The sequence below is a fragment of the Onychostruthus taczanowskii genome, unplaced genomic scaffold (assembly GCF_017590055.1).
Source record: "Onychostruthus taczanowskii isolate IOZ18803 unplaced genomic scaffold, ASM1759005v1 scaffold1, whole genome shotgun sequence".
NCBI classification, from domain to species: domain Eukaryota; kingdom Metazoa; phylum Chordata; class Aves; order Passeriformes; family Passeridae; genus Onychostruthus; species Onychostruthus taczanowskii.
The window spans coordinates 33,792,522-33,812,047 of NW_024496525.1; the positions used below are offsets into that span (position 1 = coordinate 33,792,522).

Sequence of the window (19,526 nt, forward strand, 5' to 3'; positions counted from 1 at the left end):
ATATCTTTAGTTAATGGGTACCATATGCACTAATGCTCATCCCTCTCTCAAGAACCTCAAAATAAATGTACTAAATCTTACCAAGGGCTGGTCAGTTAGGATTTAGCATTAACTAAATTCAAAAGGGAACGCACAGAGGGAGGAGAGAGGAAAGAACCACAGAGAGCATCCAATTCAGAATTTACCTGCTGTATCTTCAATTTTTTTTGGCCAGCTGTAAACGAAGGAGGATCACATTCTTCCTCCAAGTCAATCTTCATAAACTCATCTATGGTCAGCTGACTGGTTGGTGTATCTTGAAACTCTGTCAACCTACCAAAGCAAACAGCACATGACCAAAACATCCATAAGAACTCCTCTGAAAGTAACAAAATGTGCAAACTGCCAAGCTGTGGAATAAACAGGTCATCCTTAGCAGCTCTGGCTCAAACATAGACTACATTAAAACTGAACTGCTACTAATTGTTTCATCTGCTGCAAAGAAAGTATCTTTTCATATCCCAAATTAGCTTTTGATTTATTAGAGTATGTAACATACTTTTTTTTTGATGAACAAAGACTAAACAGAAATACTGCAGCCCCTACAGTCAATTAAGTATAGACAAAACTAAGACAAGAAACACTCATTCCTCCCCTCTCCTTGCTTTTGTTATCAACAGCAACAACAAAACGGATTCACCAAATAAAATATCTGCCATCCTGGTTTAGGAGTTTGCTCAAAAATCTTGCTGATATGTCATCATGATTAATTTACACAAAGCAAACGTTAAAGTAACATCTCTTCAGCAGGCTGGAAGAGGGACGAGAAATAATCTTCCCAAGACACACAGAAGCAGTGGTAAAATAAATTGATCATTTGCACATCACACTGATTAAATAGATGGATGAACGTAATTTGACAATAATAAATTTTGGAATTGTTTAATGTTTGCATTTTTAAAGTTCCTACCTGTGTGAGAGATCAGACTGGCTCCACGGGGAATTGCCATGAAAGCAGATGAGTCTTTCACAGGAATTCAATCTTAAATAAGACCACGTGGTCATAACTTAATCCACAAATACCAGCATTTTATACAGGTGGCTGAGAATAAGCACATCCATTTTACAGATGGAGAAAATGAGACAAAAGGTTAAGTACAAAGCCAGGTCAGGAAACGTCTGGCAGAATGCTTCTCTGACAGAAAGTGCCCTTTTAATAATATCAACATTTTCCATGGGAAAATGGCAATGATGGGTCTGCAGCTGCTTCACTGGAATATTCCCATCTTTCAGAGGAAGTAGAGCTGACAACAGCTTCCATCTGCAAAGCTAGGGAACTAAAAATGGTGATTCAGTGCTCTCAGCACAGGACCTTTCTGCATTTCTCTCCCCCTAAAAACAGTTGTTGTTTTCTCCTCAGTTCTCTCCTCTAGCTCTGGTTGCAATAAAAGTTTCTCTGAAGAGGGAATTTTCTCTAGGACAGAAATTCAGTTTCTAGCCAACACCAGGGTCAAAGCCAGAAGCACAGAGCCACACTCTCCTACTATATCCTCATCAGTCTCTGTGTTTCTTCCTTTACAAATTGAGGAGCAAGAAAAGACAGGAGTGTAGGCAGGCTGCAACTGCAGGACACTTTGCCTGGAAACATCCCACTCCTGCAGCAGGGGCCAGAGGAGAGAGGCAGCATCTCATGCCATGAAATGCACAGAGAGAGCCAGGCACCTCTCTGTGGCTCCAAAGCAAGCAGCACACTAAGCCCATGCATGGCTATGCCAGAGTTAGTGCTGCTGAGGAGAAGAAAGCCTCTGAAAACTAGACTTGCTTTTGGAATTCAAGCATCTCCACAAAGCCCCAAATTAGCGATGTACTTAAGAGTGACTGACAGCCCAAACCCTTCCCTCAGAGTACCAGGGACCAGCTCCCTCCTCCTCTCTTTCAGATCAAATTGGAAAGGAGAGGAGGATGCTGTTGGCAGCAGCAGCACCCAGCTTTTAATTAAAAGACTAGAAATCTTTCTTGGCGCTAACGGGCTTCCAGCATGCGCTACCCACCTTCCAGGAGGGAGCCACATCTATCAGATTAGAGGGAAAACCTGGCTAGGGCACTATTATTATTATTATTATTTAAATTCAGGATTCACTTAATGCCAAACCCATGTATCATTTGAGGAGCATGGCTCTTCCCAGTCACAATAATTAAAGAACAGCCATCCGTTTCTCCACGAATGAACCATGTATTCACAGGCAGCCCCACTTCAGCAAGACTCTTCCTCCCAGCCAGCCTCACCTTATTGAAATATTACTCTCCTCCCAGTGTTAAAAGCCAAGGTGCACTTTGGCAAAAACACACAGTTTATTTATCCAACGCTTGCTCTGAGTCTGAGATGAGCTGCCAGGGCCCCACCAAAGCAGCACCACCTCTGGGCATGCTGAGCAGCCAGGAAAACACCAGGAGCAAAACCCATGAAGCCAGGCTGGGGACAAGATGACCATGCCTGGTGTCAGCACCTAAGCCCTGCAGACAGCTCAGGCTCTGTCTGTCCCTCTCCGGCCCACAGTGTCACCTGACTCAGGTCACGTACCCTGCACCCATCAGATGTCAGCCCTGGGGTGAGCTAGCACAAGCTCCAGCCCAAGCCCGAGCTCCCATCACAAGGCAGGATGGGTCTCTCCCAACACCTTCAGTGTGGCTGCACTAGGACAAGGCAGAGCTACATCATGTTTACTGCCAAGGAGCTCAAACCCAGCACAGCACAGTTCAACCATCTGACCAGGCCACCAGTCCCATGCCCCTGCCCTCCCTCCTTTCCTCAGCCCTGATCCAAGCCAAGCAGGGGGATCCAAGACCACCCCAGGGGGAGGGCTGCCAGCATCACAGTTTAAGCACAGGCTGGTGGTGATGCGAATTTAGAGCAGAATGGTTTTTTTTCACTTCTCTCAAGTCCTGCCCCCAAGGCTCTAACCCTTCTCCTAAAATGAGGAACCATCCCTGATAGTCAGGATCCCAGCTTGAGCATCATCTCAGTGGGAGAGCGAGCTGCACACTCAACATTTTCTCCTTTAACTTGATATAAATAAATACCTGTGTTTGTCAACCATTTGCCTGCCTCAACATTTTACATTGGCTGATATCCTGTCTACATATTTTTAAACATTCTTTAATTTTATCCACTGTTTGGACACATGCCACCAAGGCAACAAACTGATGCTGCAGCAGTCTGCACCACATGAAACAAAGCAACATTAGTTTGGCAGTTAAGAAAAACTGACACAACCTTAATTATAAACACAATAATTTCAGGGGCAAGGGAGTGGCTTCATGAAAAAAAAATAGCTACAGGCTATTTTTTAAGTCCCACATAAAAAAGTTATCCAAGTTCATTTTTCACTTTTGCTAACCTAAAAAAAAATCCAGTAAGACTTGCCACTTTAAGTTATGCACAGACAGAGGGAAAATAAACAGATATACAAATTAAAATATTATTTCCTTGGCATAAATTCAAAAAGGCTTTAAAAATTGAAATTTGGCAGACAAGGATTTTCTATTTATAGTCAAAGCAGAGGCAACCACTAAAGCTCAGGCTAAGATTCAACTTCCAGTATAAACCGTCCTCTTACAGTTTCTCACAGCAAACTCTTTCAATAAAATTCCTTTGGGAGAACAGTTTTTCCACAGCCTGGTGTCATCTGCCTCTAACCCCAACCATTTTTAAAAAGAAAAATTTCCACAGTTGTTGTTTCATCCATTTACAGACAAAACCACACCTCTGCTTCTGATAAAGCACTTTTGTGCACAAACCAGTAAACCGATTCTATTCACACTTAATTTAACTCCCAGTATGGGAAAATGGGTCAATCATTTTGAAGTTACATGCAATATCCTTTTTACTTTGTTCTGTTCCAGGGATACCCTCCAGTGGAGACTCCTGAATCCAGTCTGCAGTGACAGAGAAAACAGACTCGTGTGTGCAGCTAAGGGCTCGGGTTTAGTGTTTAATTGAGATTCTGCAGCAGTGGGGTGCAACAAAGAACACAAAAGAACAAGGACTTCTGGACTCCAACTCACAAATCCTTCAGGAGCCCAAGTTCAAAGCCCAGGAGGGACTTCTAAGCAGAGACCATTCAGGAACAGCCATGGTGTCCTTCTGCCTATGCACAATCAGCATTGAGCTCTAGAAAGCATGCAGCACGAGCAGAGGTATCTCCATACAGAAGGGCAAACAAATTACAACAGCAGAGAGAGTTGTTTTGTTAAAGAGGGAATGTGGGGTTTAGCCTGAGCCATCAGCCTTTAAGCTACCTGTTATGAGAGGTCTTTTTAATGTACTTATTTTATCGATGGATTAGAAAAATAATAAACTGAATTTGCCACACTGTTAGCAGAAATATACGAGAAAGAACCTTTATTGCAAGATAAACTGGTGCTAGCAACTAAACTCCCCTGAGTTTTCCCAAATTAACAATAAAATTAAAACCATAAGTAATAACTTCCATGATATCTACATAATCTTAACTGTTATACCAACTACAAACATTCTAGGAATAGATCAGCTGATCTGACACCTCAGACAATTCCAGACTCTGGAAAAGTAAGGGATATACTTTAGTGTCTTAGTGAAGAACCAGAGTATTGCAGAACATCCCCACTGTTTTAATTTAACCCTCATCAGTGCTTCCTGCCACTCCAAACCTGCGCACTCACAGCAGAGAAGCTCAGAATTCACACTGGTGTTCAAACCATCACTATGTCTGTACTACAAGTCTAACAGTCTGTTGCATCATCCTTCTCTCCTTATTTTTTTCCAAGCCATACAATGTTTACAAATGAACTATTTATGGGAGTATGTAAACACATACACTAAAAGTGATACTTAATATAGAACATATATCTGAAATAGCTATTAAATGCTTCCTACATGATGACATAACGAAGAGTTCTCCAGCAGGCACCAGTAAGTAAATAAATAGAAGTGTAATCTGATATGTAAACATTGTACATATATATAATTTTACATGTATTTGCAGTAATATAAAAGGAGTTTTTAAGCCTGTATAAATGAGTATCTCATTAGCAAAGGTAAGGACAAAATCAGAGGTGATCCAGTTGCTGTGGTTTTACAACTTACAAACTTATCACCTGAGCTGTGCTAAATTATTCTGTCTGTTCCCGACCAAATGCAACTGTTAAAGAGAAATATTCTCCCTTTACACAACTTCCAACATTAATACACATCACCTCTTTTTGCAGTGGACGAAGAGCATACACACAGTCATTTACTTCCAATGAATAGGTCACTGATAATTTGTTGGGCTCATTTGTGGCAACTCTCTGATGTTTCTCTAGGTATTAAGAACAGGTACCTCTAAAGATTGTACTACATAAAGCACCCTTTAGAATTCATTCCTGTTACTTGCTCACATCAACAGAGATTTGAAACTGTCACAAATTCATTAGCATAAATTTTAAAGCCCTCATTCTACAAATGCTTACACACAGAGTTAACTTGCATTAAGATTTGTGATCTACTATCAGCACCTGGATAATCCCACCAGCACCTCCCTGGCCATCCCAGAATTCTGTCAGTCTAAACCACCTGAAAATTTTTCCTCTTTTCTCCCCTCTGATTGAAATGCTCACACAATTCTAATGAAACAAAATGTCTTAGCATTCCTTAAAATTCTGCTTCATTAGCATGGTTGCTCTGCTGTGGTCTGTCAAAAGCAGTCTATGATCTCCTGGAAAAGAAAAATAGAGCTGCTTAATTTCTCAACAGCCACTCAGATGAGATAAATCAAACATAGGAAAACTATTTACAAGATCTAAGCCTCAGTTAGTGCAAACAAGTTACTGATTGTTTCAAAAGTAAGAGTCACCAAATAATTTTGAAATTATATCTTTAAGTATGACGTACTAAAATATATTAGGAATCTAATTAATGTATTAGCTTGCTACTGTATAGAAGCTGGATTTATAAAAAGGAACATTGCCTGTGAAATTGAATTCCTCAGAAATAAAACCTTTTTTTTATTAAACCAGACCATCCAACTTACAAAGGTATGCAATATCAGCCCACATGGATCAAGTTGTATTTTACTCACCATACTAGAAAGGTTTCTGAAATCATCTGTAAGCCACTTGAATTGATTGAACTGGAGACATGAGACATTTCTCAATTTAGCTTATGGCAGCCAGCAAAGGAGCTGCTCAGCTGCTGAGCTCAGATCAGAGCAGACACCACCACCAGGTCTTTTACATGAAATAAATTTCCTGGCGTTCTAAACGCTTCTCTCCACATCACACTTCAAGCAAGAGCCCTTACAAGACTGTGACATTCTGAGCATCCTCAGCCCCTCCGTGCTCAAACCCCTCAGGTGGCCAGCTCTCCCTGATTCACTGGATACCCTCCACAGAATTTTAACATGGCTGTACTTGGATCACAGCCCAACACTGACTCCTACACAACCTTTCCCTTCAGTTCTGGCCTTGACAGGGCTTTGGTGTTTTGAATAACAACCTCACAGTCACCTCACAGCTACCCATGTCCCTGTTACCTTCCCTTCTCACCCTGACTCACGTAGGGCTCCTCTCTTTGCCTGCTCTCTCAGGCGTCTGTCCAGCTTGAGACAGACACAAGGTTTATGCCAGCCACAGATTACAGAAATTAAAAAAAAAAATAAAACAAAAACTGTAGGCAGTGCATTCAGGACATTTATCTCTATGCATAAATCGTTAATTTTTTAGAAAAGTACCACCTCAGTCATTGAAAGAGCTGTAACAAGGTCCCCAGGATATAAGCAAAGGACCCCATTTATGAAAGTCCCTGCAGCATCTACAACTGGTAAATGAAGCTCCTTCATAACCAGTCTTGTCTTCCTTCCCAAAACACTATGAGGCTGTGAGAAACAAACATTCACCCCAAAAACAAGTGATTTAAACCCATTCCGGCCTTTCGTTCCAATTTCTTCTAAATGAAGCTTTGCTGCTTCTGAAGTTCATCACAAATAAGTTTTTTAGCAGATAGTACTTTATGGAACTGAGAAGAAGTATTTTTTATGCAAAAACCAGTTCAATTTAAAGATAAAGTGAGCAAGTCAAAGCAGCAAAATGCAAATGTTAAGAAAGATAAGCTGATTTTTTTTTTTAAATTCTATGGAAGAAGTGCCTAAAATCTTCAAACAGGCATAAGGACTGCACACTATTAGATAATGCACAATGGACAAGTATCACAAGAATTATTCTTACTGAAGATAACACAAAATGTAGAACACAGAGAAAGCATGCAAGAGGTGAATAAAAAGATGAAGGGGCCAAGTATTTAAAGGTTAAAAAGACAGAGGTGAAGACAGGTGCACTGAACACAGGTACAAATGTGAGGACTGAACTAAATAGAAGGACTGGGTTTATTAAAAGTCAATTTCTGCTACCTCCACGGATGATTACATAGAAAATAACAATTTGACTAATTAGCTAATATTTGTACAGTACTTTGAATATATAAAGTGATATATAAGTTAATATAATTTCAATTAGACTGGAAATGAGATAGAATTATCAGTGCATTTATTAATATTTAATAAGTTCGCTTTCAACAACAGTAACAAGCTTTACATTTTAATTGTGTGCTTCAAAACATAAAGCTAGAAGGCCCTGCAAAGTGACTACAAAGTTTTCTCTACCAATATTACCAAAAACCCACTCACATTAAAAATAAACAAGCACTGCTTTTTAACCAAACCGATGCCAAAATTAAGAGCTCTTGGTTGGAAGATGAGTGACAGCACACATGGGCCATGATTTGTCACTTTTTCCTTCCAAAACAGATTCCCCTCATGATCAGGTAATGAATTTTTATGACCTGGAGATACTTCACATTTTGGTGAAGCTCCTCCAGAGCTACTCCTCCAGCTCAGAGCAGTGGAAGGGGACAGAGCCTCCAGGCAGGCAGGCTGGGTGCTCTCCAGCTGATGACAACAGGGTGAACTAATCCAGACCCACCAGAAATAGTGCCCTTCTCAGGGAAGGGCTGCCACTCCTTGCTGAGGGTCTTCCCCAAACATTCCTAGGAACTCCCAATCAGGATTTCTTAAAGAGCATCATTCCTGCATCCTCGTCCACACATTCCTGTCCCTCCCAGGCAAACACACATCACGTGGGACCTTCCCTTGCAGATTTCTGCCACGGGCACCAAAGCAAACCCAGCTTCCAATGGCCTGTGCTTCCCCAGGAAGCCAGCTGGGAGCTAAATCAAACCACGCAGCAGAACCTGCAGCCTGGAAGTGCCAGCATTATCTGGACTCATGTTGGGTTTCACTTCTGGAGCTGCCAGGGCAAAGCCATCAGCAGTGAGCACAGCATCCAACACCTTCATAAAACACAGCAGCAGCTACTCTTTACCAACCAGAGTAACTATAATTAAAAGGAAATAAAACTGCACATCAAACTGAGAAGCAAAGGAATTTTTAAGAATGTGAAATAAGTTTTTATTCATTTAGATAAATTCTATTTGATGGCATTTTGAAAGGAATTCTTGAAAGAAGAGGAAAAAAGCTAGAGTGCAGAAAGAGTTATTCAAAGGTATTTTTTTTATTTGCCTTCGTTAAATACTATATAACGTGCTCTTATTTGAAAAACATCAATCAAATTTATAGATTCGTGATAAATAGTTGTAATTATAGCTGCCTGAAAATAATTCAGCTGTCACGTTTGCCCTGTCAAAGTAAATAAGGCTGTCATTTTAGTTGATGTGTGTGACTTGAGTAAACATTTCAAAGCATGAATTTTGAAGTAAGATTTTCTCGCTTGAAACAATTGCTCAAATTAATTTCCCCTCCAACTCTAATTTATTATGCTTATTTTCTTAGTAAGTACAAACTCTTTAGCTATTTAACCAAAGCATCTTGGAGTAAATTGTGGTGCATAACTCATTAATCATACAAAATGCACGACTGAAACACATGACCTTTTGGCCAGAGGAAAAAAGGTGGCATTGGTACTGCTCCATCCTTATAGCTATAGTACCTTGAAGCATTTAAAAGACTTTAAATTTATCCCTATACCACCCATGCATAGCTGGAAAATAGCATCATTCCTGTTCCACCAGTGAAGACCTGGGAGAAGAACATTTTTCACATTTAATAAGTGAATATTTGTAACAAATATTAGGCTCGGTTGGATGTGCTTAAGCTGATCCCAGCAAGGTGAAGAGAGACATTAAGCAAGCTTTCTGAAAACAGACTTTGGGGGAACAAACATCAGAATATATTGGTGATAGAAGAATTTCCAGCTGTGGGCAACAGAAATCATGGCATTTCAGTTAGGTCATTAGCTCAACCTATGGGGAAAGAGTATGTTACAAGTTTTCAAAAGTAAAATGACTGAAACTGGGTATCTGCTTGCATCATTAAACTATGGAAAACACTACTTGATCTTTTAAAAAATAAACACACAAAAGGTACTTGGAAAATTCCCACTTTCAGAGGATCCTTCACTGAACTTAGCATTAGATTCACAGCGCTGTCTTCTATTTATTAGCAGTGCAACACTACCAAAAATGAACACTTCAGCAAAATATTTTGAAAAGTTCTGTTCAATAACAGCTTAAAGACAAGACTTTTCATCACTTGGCTTCTGGATTAATGAAAAAAAAATCTCACAATAGACTGTCAGCTTTGAGAATCAATAAATTATTTTTTCTGAGGACATGACAATACTGTTAATATTACTGACATAGCATTATTTTGCCTTCAAGTCTTCACCTGTTAAATAGGCACAGTGCTCCTTACCATCTTTGCTGAGCATTTGAGGCCTTACATAAGGTGTTAGTACTTTAAAATGACCAGCTAAAACAAATACTTATTTGATTAATGGCACTTTAACAAAAATAACCTGGTTTTCTCCAATATACATTTATTTTAGACTATATCACTGCTCAGTACTGTAAACCAAAGATAAAAGCAGTAAGACTGCACTGACCTTTTCCTCAATGTAGACTCACAAACCTTCACCACCCTGATGACCTCTTTAACAGTCCGTCGGAAATCATGCATTCTTGCTGCCACTAGCAGAGCTAGAGAACAAGCAGAGAAAGTTACTATCAGAAAGAAGGAAATTTCCTGAAGAAAAGCAGAAAAGTCAAGTAACTATACCATGTCTTTGTCCCTGCCTTCAGCTAAAGAGCTGTAAATGCCTATGCTCTGCTGTGTCCCTGAATACTGGTGATGGACCTGACACAAACTTTGCTTTCTACTCACTAAGCAGAGTGCAAGTTGCACCCTGAAAAATTCTGTGCTTTAACATCTGGGAAACCATGGTTATCTGCAGCACAAGAATATTTCAATGATTTTCAGTTACCATCTTTTTAGCAGGACTCACTGAATTCTGTCCTGAATAAAAAGATCTCCAGAGAAACACTGAATGTGCCTAAGCTGGTCTCCTCATTGCTGCCACTACTATCCCTGTCCTGCTGGTGCCCAAGTGCTCTCCTGCAAGATACTCTACACAGCCACATAACCAGTTGCATTTACATGGTGTGTTGATTTAGAGCACCAGCTCTGTTTTGAAGCACCACCCTCACTCATCATACAGGAGCTCACTGAACAGAGCAGTTTTAAGCACAAAAAAGTGCTTTTTAATAGAGGAAACTAAACCAGAGCTCCACTTCTGGTATGTGTTTAAAGTGCTCCTAACAGGAACACCAGGGCTGAACTAACAACTGGCCATTTGAGCTACGTGTGGCACAGACTTTTAAGCCAGGGAACCAAACTAAACCCAGTCCACTAAACCCAGTCCACAGTCCAACACATGAGCTGCATATTGCGTGGAGTGATGGAAGGGGCTCAGCACCACCTGCTTCCATCTATTGATCCATGCCTGTTGAATTAAATTCCTTGCTCGTGTGGATATAGCCCATGTAGCACATCAAAGAGTAGACTGCTCTCCCATAGCCTATATTCAAATTTTTAGCAATGTGCAACAATCAACTACTATTTTAAAAAAAGGGCTAGAAATGTCAAAAAAAAATTTTGCATAGTCCTGGGTTCTCAAAGGTTTGAGCATTATCTCTCATTCATGCATAAACATGTAAGATCTTTCAAATAAAATAATGCACACACATGAACTCTGTGACTACCTACACTCTTCATTACTCTGACCCCACTGGCTACTATCTTTTAACCTGGCCCTCCCAAACCCATAGGTTTTATGCAAGCACCATGACAGTGATGGATCTTGGAAAAAGATGAAGAAAGAGAGAAAAATAGTTTCACAAAACAGGTCAAAGAGGGCACTTCTTGCATAAGACTCTGTGTAAAGACACAAATCAAAGTGCTTGTACTAATGGTGTCATTTTAGCTGACAAAAAAAAAAACCTTTTAGCAGCCAGAGCCTGCAGAGTGGGGGCAAGAAAAGCACCAGAAAGGAGCTTAAAAAAAATTCAAACCATAAGCTACAAAGGGTCTGAGCAAGCACTGTAGGAGCAAGGGCAAAAATGAAGTTATAGTTTCAGAAACTATTTTGATGAAGACCTATATAATCTGCAGATGCCTGACAGAACAAAACCCCTAGAAGGTGGATATCATCCATGAGAAGGGGAAGGGCTCATTTGGTCCAGGCTCTGCCGTACCTGCCCCGCAGAGCCCCGAGGGCCGGCGCCCGGTGTGCATCCAGTCCCTCTTCATCCTCTGCAGCAGCCTCAGAGCCGTCATGGACACCTCGTGGTTCTTATCCCCGAACTCCAGCATGTGTGCAAAACGGGGAATGTACAAACACGGATCTGCAACAGAAAGGAACACAGTTATGCCTAACCCTAACATCGATTTAGGAAATGCAGCGCAGCGAGGCTGCTGGGCTTGTCTGGCTTCACCTCAGCAAACACAGACTGTGCTCCTCTGCCACTGAGCTTTAAAAGCACTTTTTTAGGTAACCTAAAACAAAATAATTTCTTGCTCTCTAGACAGGAGCTCTTTAAAGCGCTGCACAAACATTCCTACACGCTTTTCAGCATCCAAGGCTGCACACGCTGACTGTGACATGTGAGCAATGTCACTGGTATCAAGGAAATCATGCCCAAAGTGAAGCATTTACAAAAGCTTTTGCAGAATGAGGACACGATTTAGGCCCAAAACATCTAACATCTCTCTAACAACATCTCTGAGAAAGTAACAAGGTAACTTGTATGTTTCATCTCAAAGCTAACTACCAACTAAGCTTGAAAATAAATTCATTTGCTTAAAATCCTCCCTAACAAAAATCTCGTTACCTTCCAAGATAATTCCAGCTGCTTCTCAGACTCACATTCCAAGAATACAAAACACTGTTTATTACAGACACTAAGGCAGACTTCCATCAGCATAAAGTGGAACCCAATTAACATCATTAGCACTATGACAATTTACATCGGCCACAGATCTGCCTCCAGATGTATAAACTTATTTCAAGCGTTGGTGTTAACAGCTTCAAACTAACCAAAATATGTCAGTACAGATTGTGCTCTGCCTAAACCAATTCATAATTTATCAAACAATCTTGTAAAAGCTACACTTAACACATGTTTACTCTTAGTTGAGATATCAATTTCTCATTTCCTGCCAGCCTTTTATCACTTGACCGAAAATCCATGATGTACGGTAAATTGTTAACTATTAGTCTCAACTCAATTTCCTCTGCTGATCCCCTACGTGGGCACTTAAACCGATAAAGATGAAAATTCAGCTCAAAATACTGTAAAAATCTTACAACTAATCAAAGCAGTTTCATTTAGCACCAAGTTCTAACAATGATGCCCTGTTGCTATCCATAATTACCAAGATCACACCATAGGCGATAATGCCTGTCAGCCCTGCAGAAGCATTTAAATGAAAGCACTTATAAAGCAAGAACTTCCAACCTCAAATTCCCTCAAAACTGGAGAAATTCCAGGCTGCAAGCAGGACCCAAACATGACTCGAAAAACCAAAGGTTTAGGAGAACTTTATCAATCCCCATTATTCTAAGTTCAGGTGTTCTGCACTTCTAAGTATGACTTTATGAAGCTCTATTCCAGAGAAATTACATATTCCAAATTCAACAACAAAAACCCCAACCTTTTAGAAGCCATAGCCTGGGTTTCAACATGCATTTAAACTTTGCTCTTGGTACTAAAGGAACATGTAGCAATGCCTGGTTTGCTTTTCCATCTCTTCTTATCCAGAGTGCCCAGCTTCAGCTCCTGCAGCCGCCAGAACAGGGCAGACACCACCCTGGCCACATAATGTTTTAAATATTCATCACTTATTTCCATCCCCCCACTAGGATGAGAATTACAAAGGTAAGGAATTCCAGCATCAGTTCAAAGGGAGATAACTGAGTATCTCCTCTGGGTCTGGCCCTTATTCTTGCCAAAGCTAGTGGCAAGAGCCATACCCATGGCATCTTAGTATCTATCACCAGCTTCAAAAGGCGTTTCTTTATTTCTCAATTTATTCTTTCAACCCAGCCCAAGCTCTGGGGGTGCCAGGGGATACGGAGGTTCCATTGTATCCCTAAAGCAGTCATAAGCCCTTGAAGGATCTTTCCTGTAAAATGAGTTCCCTCAGCAGAATCTATTGCTTCCACAATCCCGTATCTTGGAATTATTTGTTCCAAAAATGCTTTAATAACTAATCCTGTAGTTGCTGAAACAGTTGGAAATGCTTCTGGGCACCCTGTTAGCTGACATGCTATTACCAGAAGATATTTAAATCTTGCCACTCAGGGTATTTTGGTAAAATCCACCTGGCATCTTTGGAAGGGATGTACAGCCCAAGACCTCCCTCCCTCGGCAATTTTCTTTGTAACCCTGTTATTTGTTTTAGCACAAACCAAGTAACCTTTAATAGTTCACTTTGAAGAGGTACAAAAATTACACTTACCATTTTTTGTGGTACCCTCTAGAAACTGGACTGAATTAATAACAGTAATACACAATGCAAACAAATACGTTCACTTTTAGGAAAACCCCCTTTTCAGTTATCGCTCCTCAATCAATCCATTATTTATACGGAGTCAAATTTCACAGGACCAAACTTTGGCCAGTTTAATAATACTACCAATTGGACCAGAATTACCACAATTCTCTTCACCACATACCTCACCAGATTTGGAGGAGCAACTTTCAGCTCTCTCTCTGGAGCTGAGTTTCAGAGCTGAATTTCAGGAGCGTTCACACATTTGCATTGTAGCTATTCAGACATTTGTGCTGGCATTCATGCCCACAGGTCATTTGACAAAACATTGCACATCGTTAATTTGAATTCTGAAGCTACCAAACAGTCAGAAAATGAATACGTGGGTGGGTTTTAAATAGCAAGCCTTAAAGAAACCAAAAAAAAAGTAGGACAGTGAATATATAAATCAGAGGCTAAGCGCAGGTTAGCATATACAGGTCCTGCATGGACGCAAACATTTGAAAATAAATAAATAAGAACTGCTAGAAGCTGCAAACCCCAAACACATTGCTTCGTTCCAGGGGCACCAAACCAGCACGGGCGCACCTGCTCGCAGGAGGCTCCCCTTTGATTTTGGGTGACCCCCGGGGCTGCAACTCCACACACGCGAGCAAGTTGGTATTCCTCAAAGGGGATGCTGGGGCCACGAAGCAGATCACAAGAAAAACATTATTTCATGTTTTAAGAAAGGAGCATGTGTTCTGCTGAAGACTTTCCCTTCTCTCCTGATCCCAATTCTGATTCGGAACTTGGGACTTTTGGAAGAACTTTGATGACACACAGTCACTAAGAGGGATGTAAGAACAATTTCGAGTTGCGCTCCCCACCGAAAGCGGCAGGACCCGCAGCGAAGCGAGCGCCGATCCCCGCCGCAGGAACGAGCACAGTGCGGGGGACAGTTCTCGCCACACAATCCCGGAGGACGGGCGGGACGGCCCGGGAGGGCACGGCGGCTGCGGGGAAAGGGGAGGAACCCCAGCAGCGTCCCTCGTCGGGAGCAGTCCCTCCGCGGCCGTGCCCCCGCGCCCCGGGGGGCAGCGCGGCTCCCCCGCCCAGCGCAGCGCGGAGCGGCGGCGCGCGGCGCGGCCGCTGCCTCTTAGTGCGGGAGGCGGAGGCAGGGCCCGGCAGAGCCGCGCCGAGCCCGGCCGTGGAGCGCTGCATCCCACCGCTAAGGGAGCGCCCAGGGCAGCGCCGCATCCCTCCCGCCCGCCGCGGAGGAGCCGGGGCGCCCCGCGGGCAGCAGCGCCCCTGGCGCGGGCGGGAGGAGCGCGGAGGAGCAGCAGCAGCAGCAACGGCGGCGGCCGCCGCGGGGACCGGAGCAAAGTTGGTGCGAGCGGCGGCGGGGCCGCCCGGGAGCGGGACTGCAGGGAGCCGCCACCTCGGCTCGGCCCGGCCGCCGCGGATGTGCCCCCGCCGGGCCGGGAAGGACGGAGCGGAGCACTGGCAGCGGGGATCGGGCGGCTGGCTGCGCTTCACCCTCGCCGGGCTGCTGCACTCGGAGGATTTGTGGATTGACTCTCGCTCCTGACCCACCGCCTCTGCCGGATTCCTGGGGTTTTGTTGCTGGATTTTGGCTTTTTTTTTTCTTTTTTTTTTTTTTTTTGTTTTTGCTTTTTTTTTTTTTCCTTTTTTAATTTTTCTCTCCCCGTTCTTTGGGGAAGGAACTGCCTGCCGGCCCCGCTCGGGCTCCCCGCTGCAGTCGTGGCAGTGCCGTGGAGGCTGGGACCCCCCCACAAGCCAAGGTGAGCGCTGGCACTGATCCGACACAGCATCACCCCTTTCCCCCCGGAAAGGTGCGTCGGGCCGGTAACCAAAGAGCGGGCACACACTCCAAAAAAACCAAAGGCCACCCTGCATCTAGAAGCGTACAAAATATCCTGATAGTGGGACTCGCATTTGGGATCTGTTAGTTCTCTTGCTCATGCCACTGCCCCCTGGTTGCCTCAATGGCAGGATCATGAAGTGTTTGACTTTTTTTCTTCTGCTTCCAGAGACCTTAAAGAAGTCCAAAAAGAGTGTGAGGTCAAACGGCAAGGTGCCAGGATGCTATGAGATAGTGCCCCTGTCCCTGAAGAAGAAGATGGCTGCAGAACTTTACCCTGCCAGCACCAACACTAACATTGCAAACAGCAACGCCGCCGCCGCCACCGCTGCCAACAGCAAGAAGAACGCCCTGCAGCTCCAGCAGAGCGCCCAGCCGCCCCCGCCGCCCCAGCTCCAAAACCTCAACAACAACAACTTGGAGAGCGCCAACTGGCAATCCTTCCATCCCACGCTGCGGGAGAGGTAAGGGCCAGGCCGGCCGGACCCTCCCCGGGCGGGCGGGAGAGAGAGGCGCCCGCCCTGTGCACCTGCGCCCCGGCCAGGCGTGAGCGCGGGGCTGGGCTGGAGCCCCGGGGCCGCCGGCGGGAGGCTGGGGCACCGGGCGAGGGGCAGCCCGCGGCTAACCGGGCTTCTCCCCCCTCCCCTGCTTGCAGGAACGCGCTGATGTTCAATAACGAACTCATGGCTGACGTTCACTTCATCGTGGGCCCGCCAGGGGCATCCAAGAAAGTTCCTGCCCATAAGGTTTGTGCAGATAATTTTTGGCTTTTTAAATGCTGCTGTGCAGGTCGCCTTTTTCCCCGTGCCTTACAACTAGGTTCCACTATTTTTTTTTTTTCCTAATTATAGCTCTTGTCTAATCCCAGAAGTAATTCACATACACTGCAATTAAAGGGAGCAGTCTAAGGCAGTGTTCTGCTTCCACTGCCTCTTGTAACTTTCGCTAAATGTAGCTTTTAGGAAAGCCAGCACGCTCAGCTGTTCCTGATCCATTTTACTGAGGCTTCTCTCTCTTTATTTTCCAGTATGTTTTGGCAGTTGGTAGCTCTGTCTTCTATGCTATGTTTTATGGCGATCTCGCAGAGGTCAAATCTGAAATCCATATACCAGATGTGGAACCTGCAGCCTTTCTAATCCTATTAAAGTAAGTGGCCACTACAAGTCTGCTAATTACATGGACAGAATCAAAGTAGCTTATAAAATATACATCTCCTAATTGACATTGTGCAATATGCACTTACTGCTGTTTACTTAATGTGCTGACAAATATTGAATGTCAGATTCACTGCTAGCAAAGACGAATATAGATTATTTTCATGGCCTACTTTTTTTTTTTTTTCCCCTGAGAAACTAATTTTTTTCACCCCTCCGTCTAGATACATGTACAGCGATGAAATAGACCTGGAAGCTGACACAGTTCTGGCTACACTCTATGCTGCCAAGAAGTACATCGTGCCGGCCCTAGCAAAGGCTTGCGTCAATTTTTTGGAGACCAGCTTAGAAGCGAAGAACGCTTGTGTCCTGCTGTCTCAGAGCAGGCTCTTCGAGGAGCCAGAGCTGACGCAGCGCTGCTGGGAGGTGATTGATGCTCAGGCAGAAATGGCACTGAAGTCAGAGGGCTTCTGTGAGATAGATCAACAAACACTAGAGATCATTGTAACCCGGGAAGCGCTCAACACCAAGGAAGTGGTAGTTTTCGAGGCTGTTCTCAACTGGGCAGAGGCCGAATGCAAAAGGCAAGGGCTGCCGGTGACGCCACGCAACAAGAGGAATGTATTAGGGAAAGCTTTGTACTTGGTGCGGATTCCAACCATGACTTTGGAAGAGTTTGCCAACGGAGCTGCCCAGTCCGACATCCTCACCCTCGAGGAGACTCACAACATATTCCTATGGTACACAGCCGCAAATAAACCCAAATTAGAGTTCCCCCTGACGAAAAGAAAAGGACTCGTGCCTCAGCGCTGCCACCGGTTTCAGTCGTCTGCGTATCGCAGCAATCAGTGGAGGTACCGGGGGCGATGTGACAGTATTCAGTTTGCCGTAGACAAACGGATATTTATAGCAGGACTGGGATTGTATGGGTCAAGCTGTGGCAAAGCTGAATACAGCGTCAAAATCGAACTGAAGCGCTTAGGCGTTGTTCTTGCTCAAAATCTGACAAAGTTTACCTCTGACGGCTCCAGTAACACCTTCTCTGTGTGGTTTGAACACCCCGTGCAGGTTGAGCAAGACACGTTTTACAATGTAAGTGCTATTCTCGATGGTAACGAACTCAGTTACTTTGGACAAGAGGGAATGACTGAAGTGCAGTGCGGGAAAGTGACGTTCCAGTTCCAGTGCTCCTCGGACAGTACCAATGGAACCGGAGTACAAGGAGGACAAATACCTGAGCTCATTTTCTATGCATGATGCATTTCACCTTGATTGTATTCCAGTGCTGCAATGATGCACATTAAGGGAGTTTTCGGTTTTACTACGAACTCTGCAGCAGTATGGAATGTTATGCTACTTACCTATGTGCTACATCAGGCTATACAAATAAGTGAAGGAATGCTCTTGAATTTAATCTTATTTTATTTATTCATAAGCTATTTGACTTAATTATTAAGACTGCAACATGCAGAAAAATGTTAAATTTTGCACGTACTGTGCATTTATTTTGTATATAGATAACTAACTTGCAGACTGCAGCTGACTCAAACAGAATGTTCTAAACTAGAGCAGTTTAAGAATCTGTGAAATATAAAACATTTTTACTTGCCCTAAATCCTGTGTACTTGATCTTTGCTGACCTTATGGCTCGTGTGTGTTAATTCATGTACAGCTAACAGGGGTGATGACACTGTAGTCTGGTCCCTGTGTGTATCCACACCCAGCAAATCAGAAGGTTCCCTCTCTTGGTAACTGAAACTATCCATCAGCAGCCTTTATTTTCCCTTCATGAGAAAAGGAGCTGACATTTGAAGAAGCTTAGGGTTTTTTGCATGTTGCCCAAGCTGAAGATAGACAAACCATCAGTGTAATCAAAACTGATCAAAATAATCCTGTGGTTATATTTGAAAACTCCTAATGCCCCTTCACATGCAGCATCTCTGTTATCCTCCAGCCTGCCCACCAAACAGCAACATTGCCACTTGCACCTGTCAAACTACACCCCCCCTTGAACGGCCAGAGTCAAGACACACAGATGAAGTTAATTAATGCAGTGACAGGGCTGCGTCACAAATTTAGCCCAGGGCTGTATTACTGGCAGACACTATCTGAATTTACATCCCATCCTTATACAGAGCAGCAGGCATTAGAGAAATGCTTGCAAGATGGTGTCTAGGTTCACTTAAGATTACTAATTAGAAATAAGCCACCTTAAAAAAGGCTGTTGGCTCTTTCCTCCTGCTCTTGTTTGAAAAACACAGTCTCAGGCATTATCAGCAATCATTCTATGCTAGTACTTTTCTCAGAAAGTGATAAAAGTTTTTTCTCAAAGGTCTCATGATGATAGCTGAGCCAATTAGAAATATTTACTGGATTTTGTAAATCTTAGGGTGAGCTTGGAAGAGAGTGCTCAAACAGCAGTCTAAGCCAGTATTTTTTCCGTGTATAACGAGTACCTCTACATCTAACACATTTGCCTTTTCCCAAGCTGCATTAATTTTCACCTTGAAACGAAGCTGCAGTGCAAATCCTGCCTGTTTTCTCTCTCTAAAAAAAAAGACCAAAAAAATAATGGAAAGTAAGAAGGGAAGTGAATTACTGAGAACAAGA

General features: G+C 43.3%; 2 protein-coding genes across 3 annotated transcripts in view; one reads left to right on the top strand and one right to left on the bottom strand.

Annotated features, from left to right (window-relative positions):
- Positions 1–19,526, bottom strand: part of BRF1 (BRF1 RNA polymerase III transcription initiation factor subunit) — a 172,434-nt gene that overhangs the window by 73,906 nt on the left and 79,002 nt on the right. Inside the window, exons 6-8 of the mRNA XM_041420749.1 lie at positions 11,600–11,749; positions 9,952–10,045; positions 186–312 (exon numbers count right to left, since the gene is read on the bottom strand). Coding sequence (XP_041276683.1) covers positions 186–312; positions 9,952–10,045; positions 11,600–11,749 — 371 coding nt within the window. The remainder of the gene's footprint in view (positions 1–185; positions 313–9,951; positions 10,046–11,599; positions 11,750–19,526) is intronic.
- On the top strand, positions 15,052–18,531 carry BTBD6 (BTB domain containing 6). 2 transcript variants are annotated; one of them, XM_041420950.1, is made up of 5 exons: positions 15,052–15,682; positions 15,932–16,226; positions 16,418–16,508; positions 16,790–16,908; positions 17,141–18,531. In XM_041420950.1, the coding sequence occupies exons 2-5, from the start codon at positions 16,021–16,023 to the stop codon at positions 18,171–18,173; spliced, it is 1,449 nt and encodes a 482-aa protein (XP_041276884.1). In that variant the 5' UTR covers positions 15,052–15,682; positions 15,932–16,020; the 3' UTR covers positions 18,174–18,531. The 2 variants fall into 2 exon arrangements, with proteins under 2 accessions (XP_041276884.1, XP_041276797.1); XM_041420863.1 differs by having other exon boundaries at positions 15,052–16,226.

Excerpts from the sequence above, each read along its gene's own strand:
- BTBD6 (XM_041420863.1), top strand. The coding sequence starts at position 15,862 with ATGCCACTGCCCCCTGGTTGCCTCAATGGCAGGATCATGAAGTGTTTG. Across the intron at positions 16,227-16,417 it reads CATCCCACGCTGCGGGAGAG|GAACGCGCTGATGTTCAATA; the intron begins GTAAGGGCCAGG and ends CCCTGCTTGCAG. Across the intron at positions 16,909-17,140 it reads GCCTTTCTAATCCTATTAAA|ATACATGTACAGCGATGAAA; the intron begins GTAAGTGGCCAC and ends CCCTCCGTCTAG.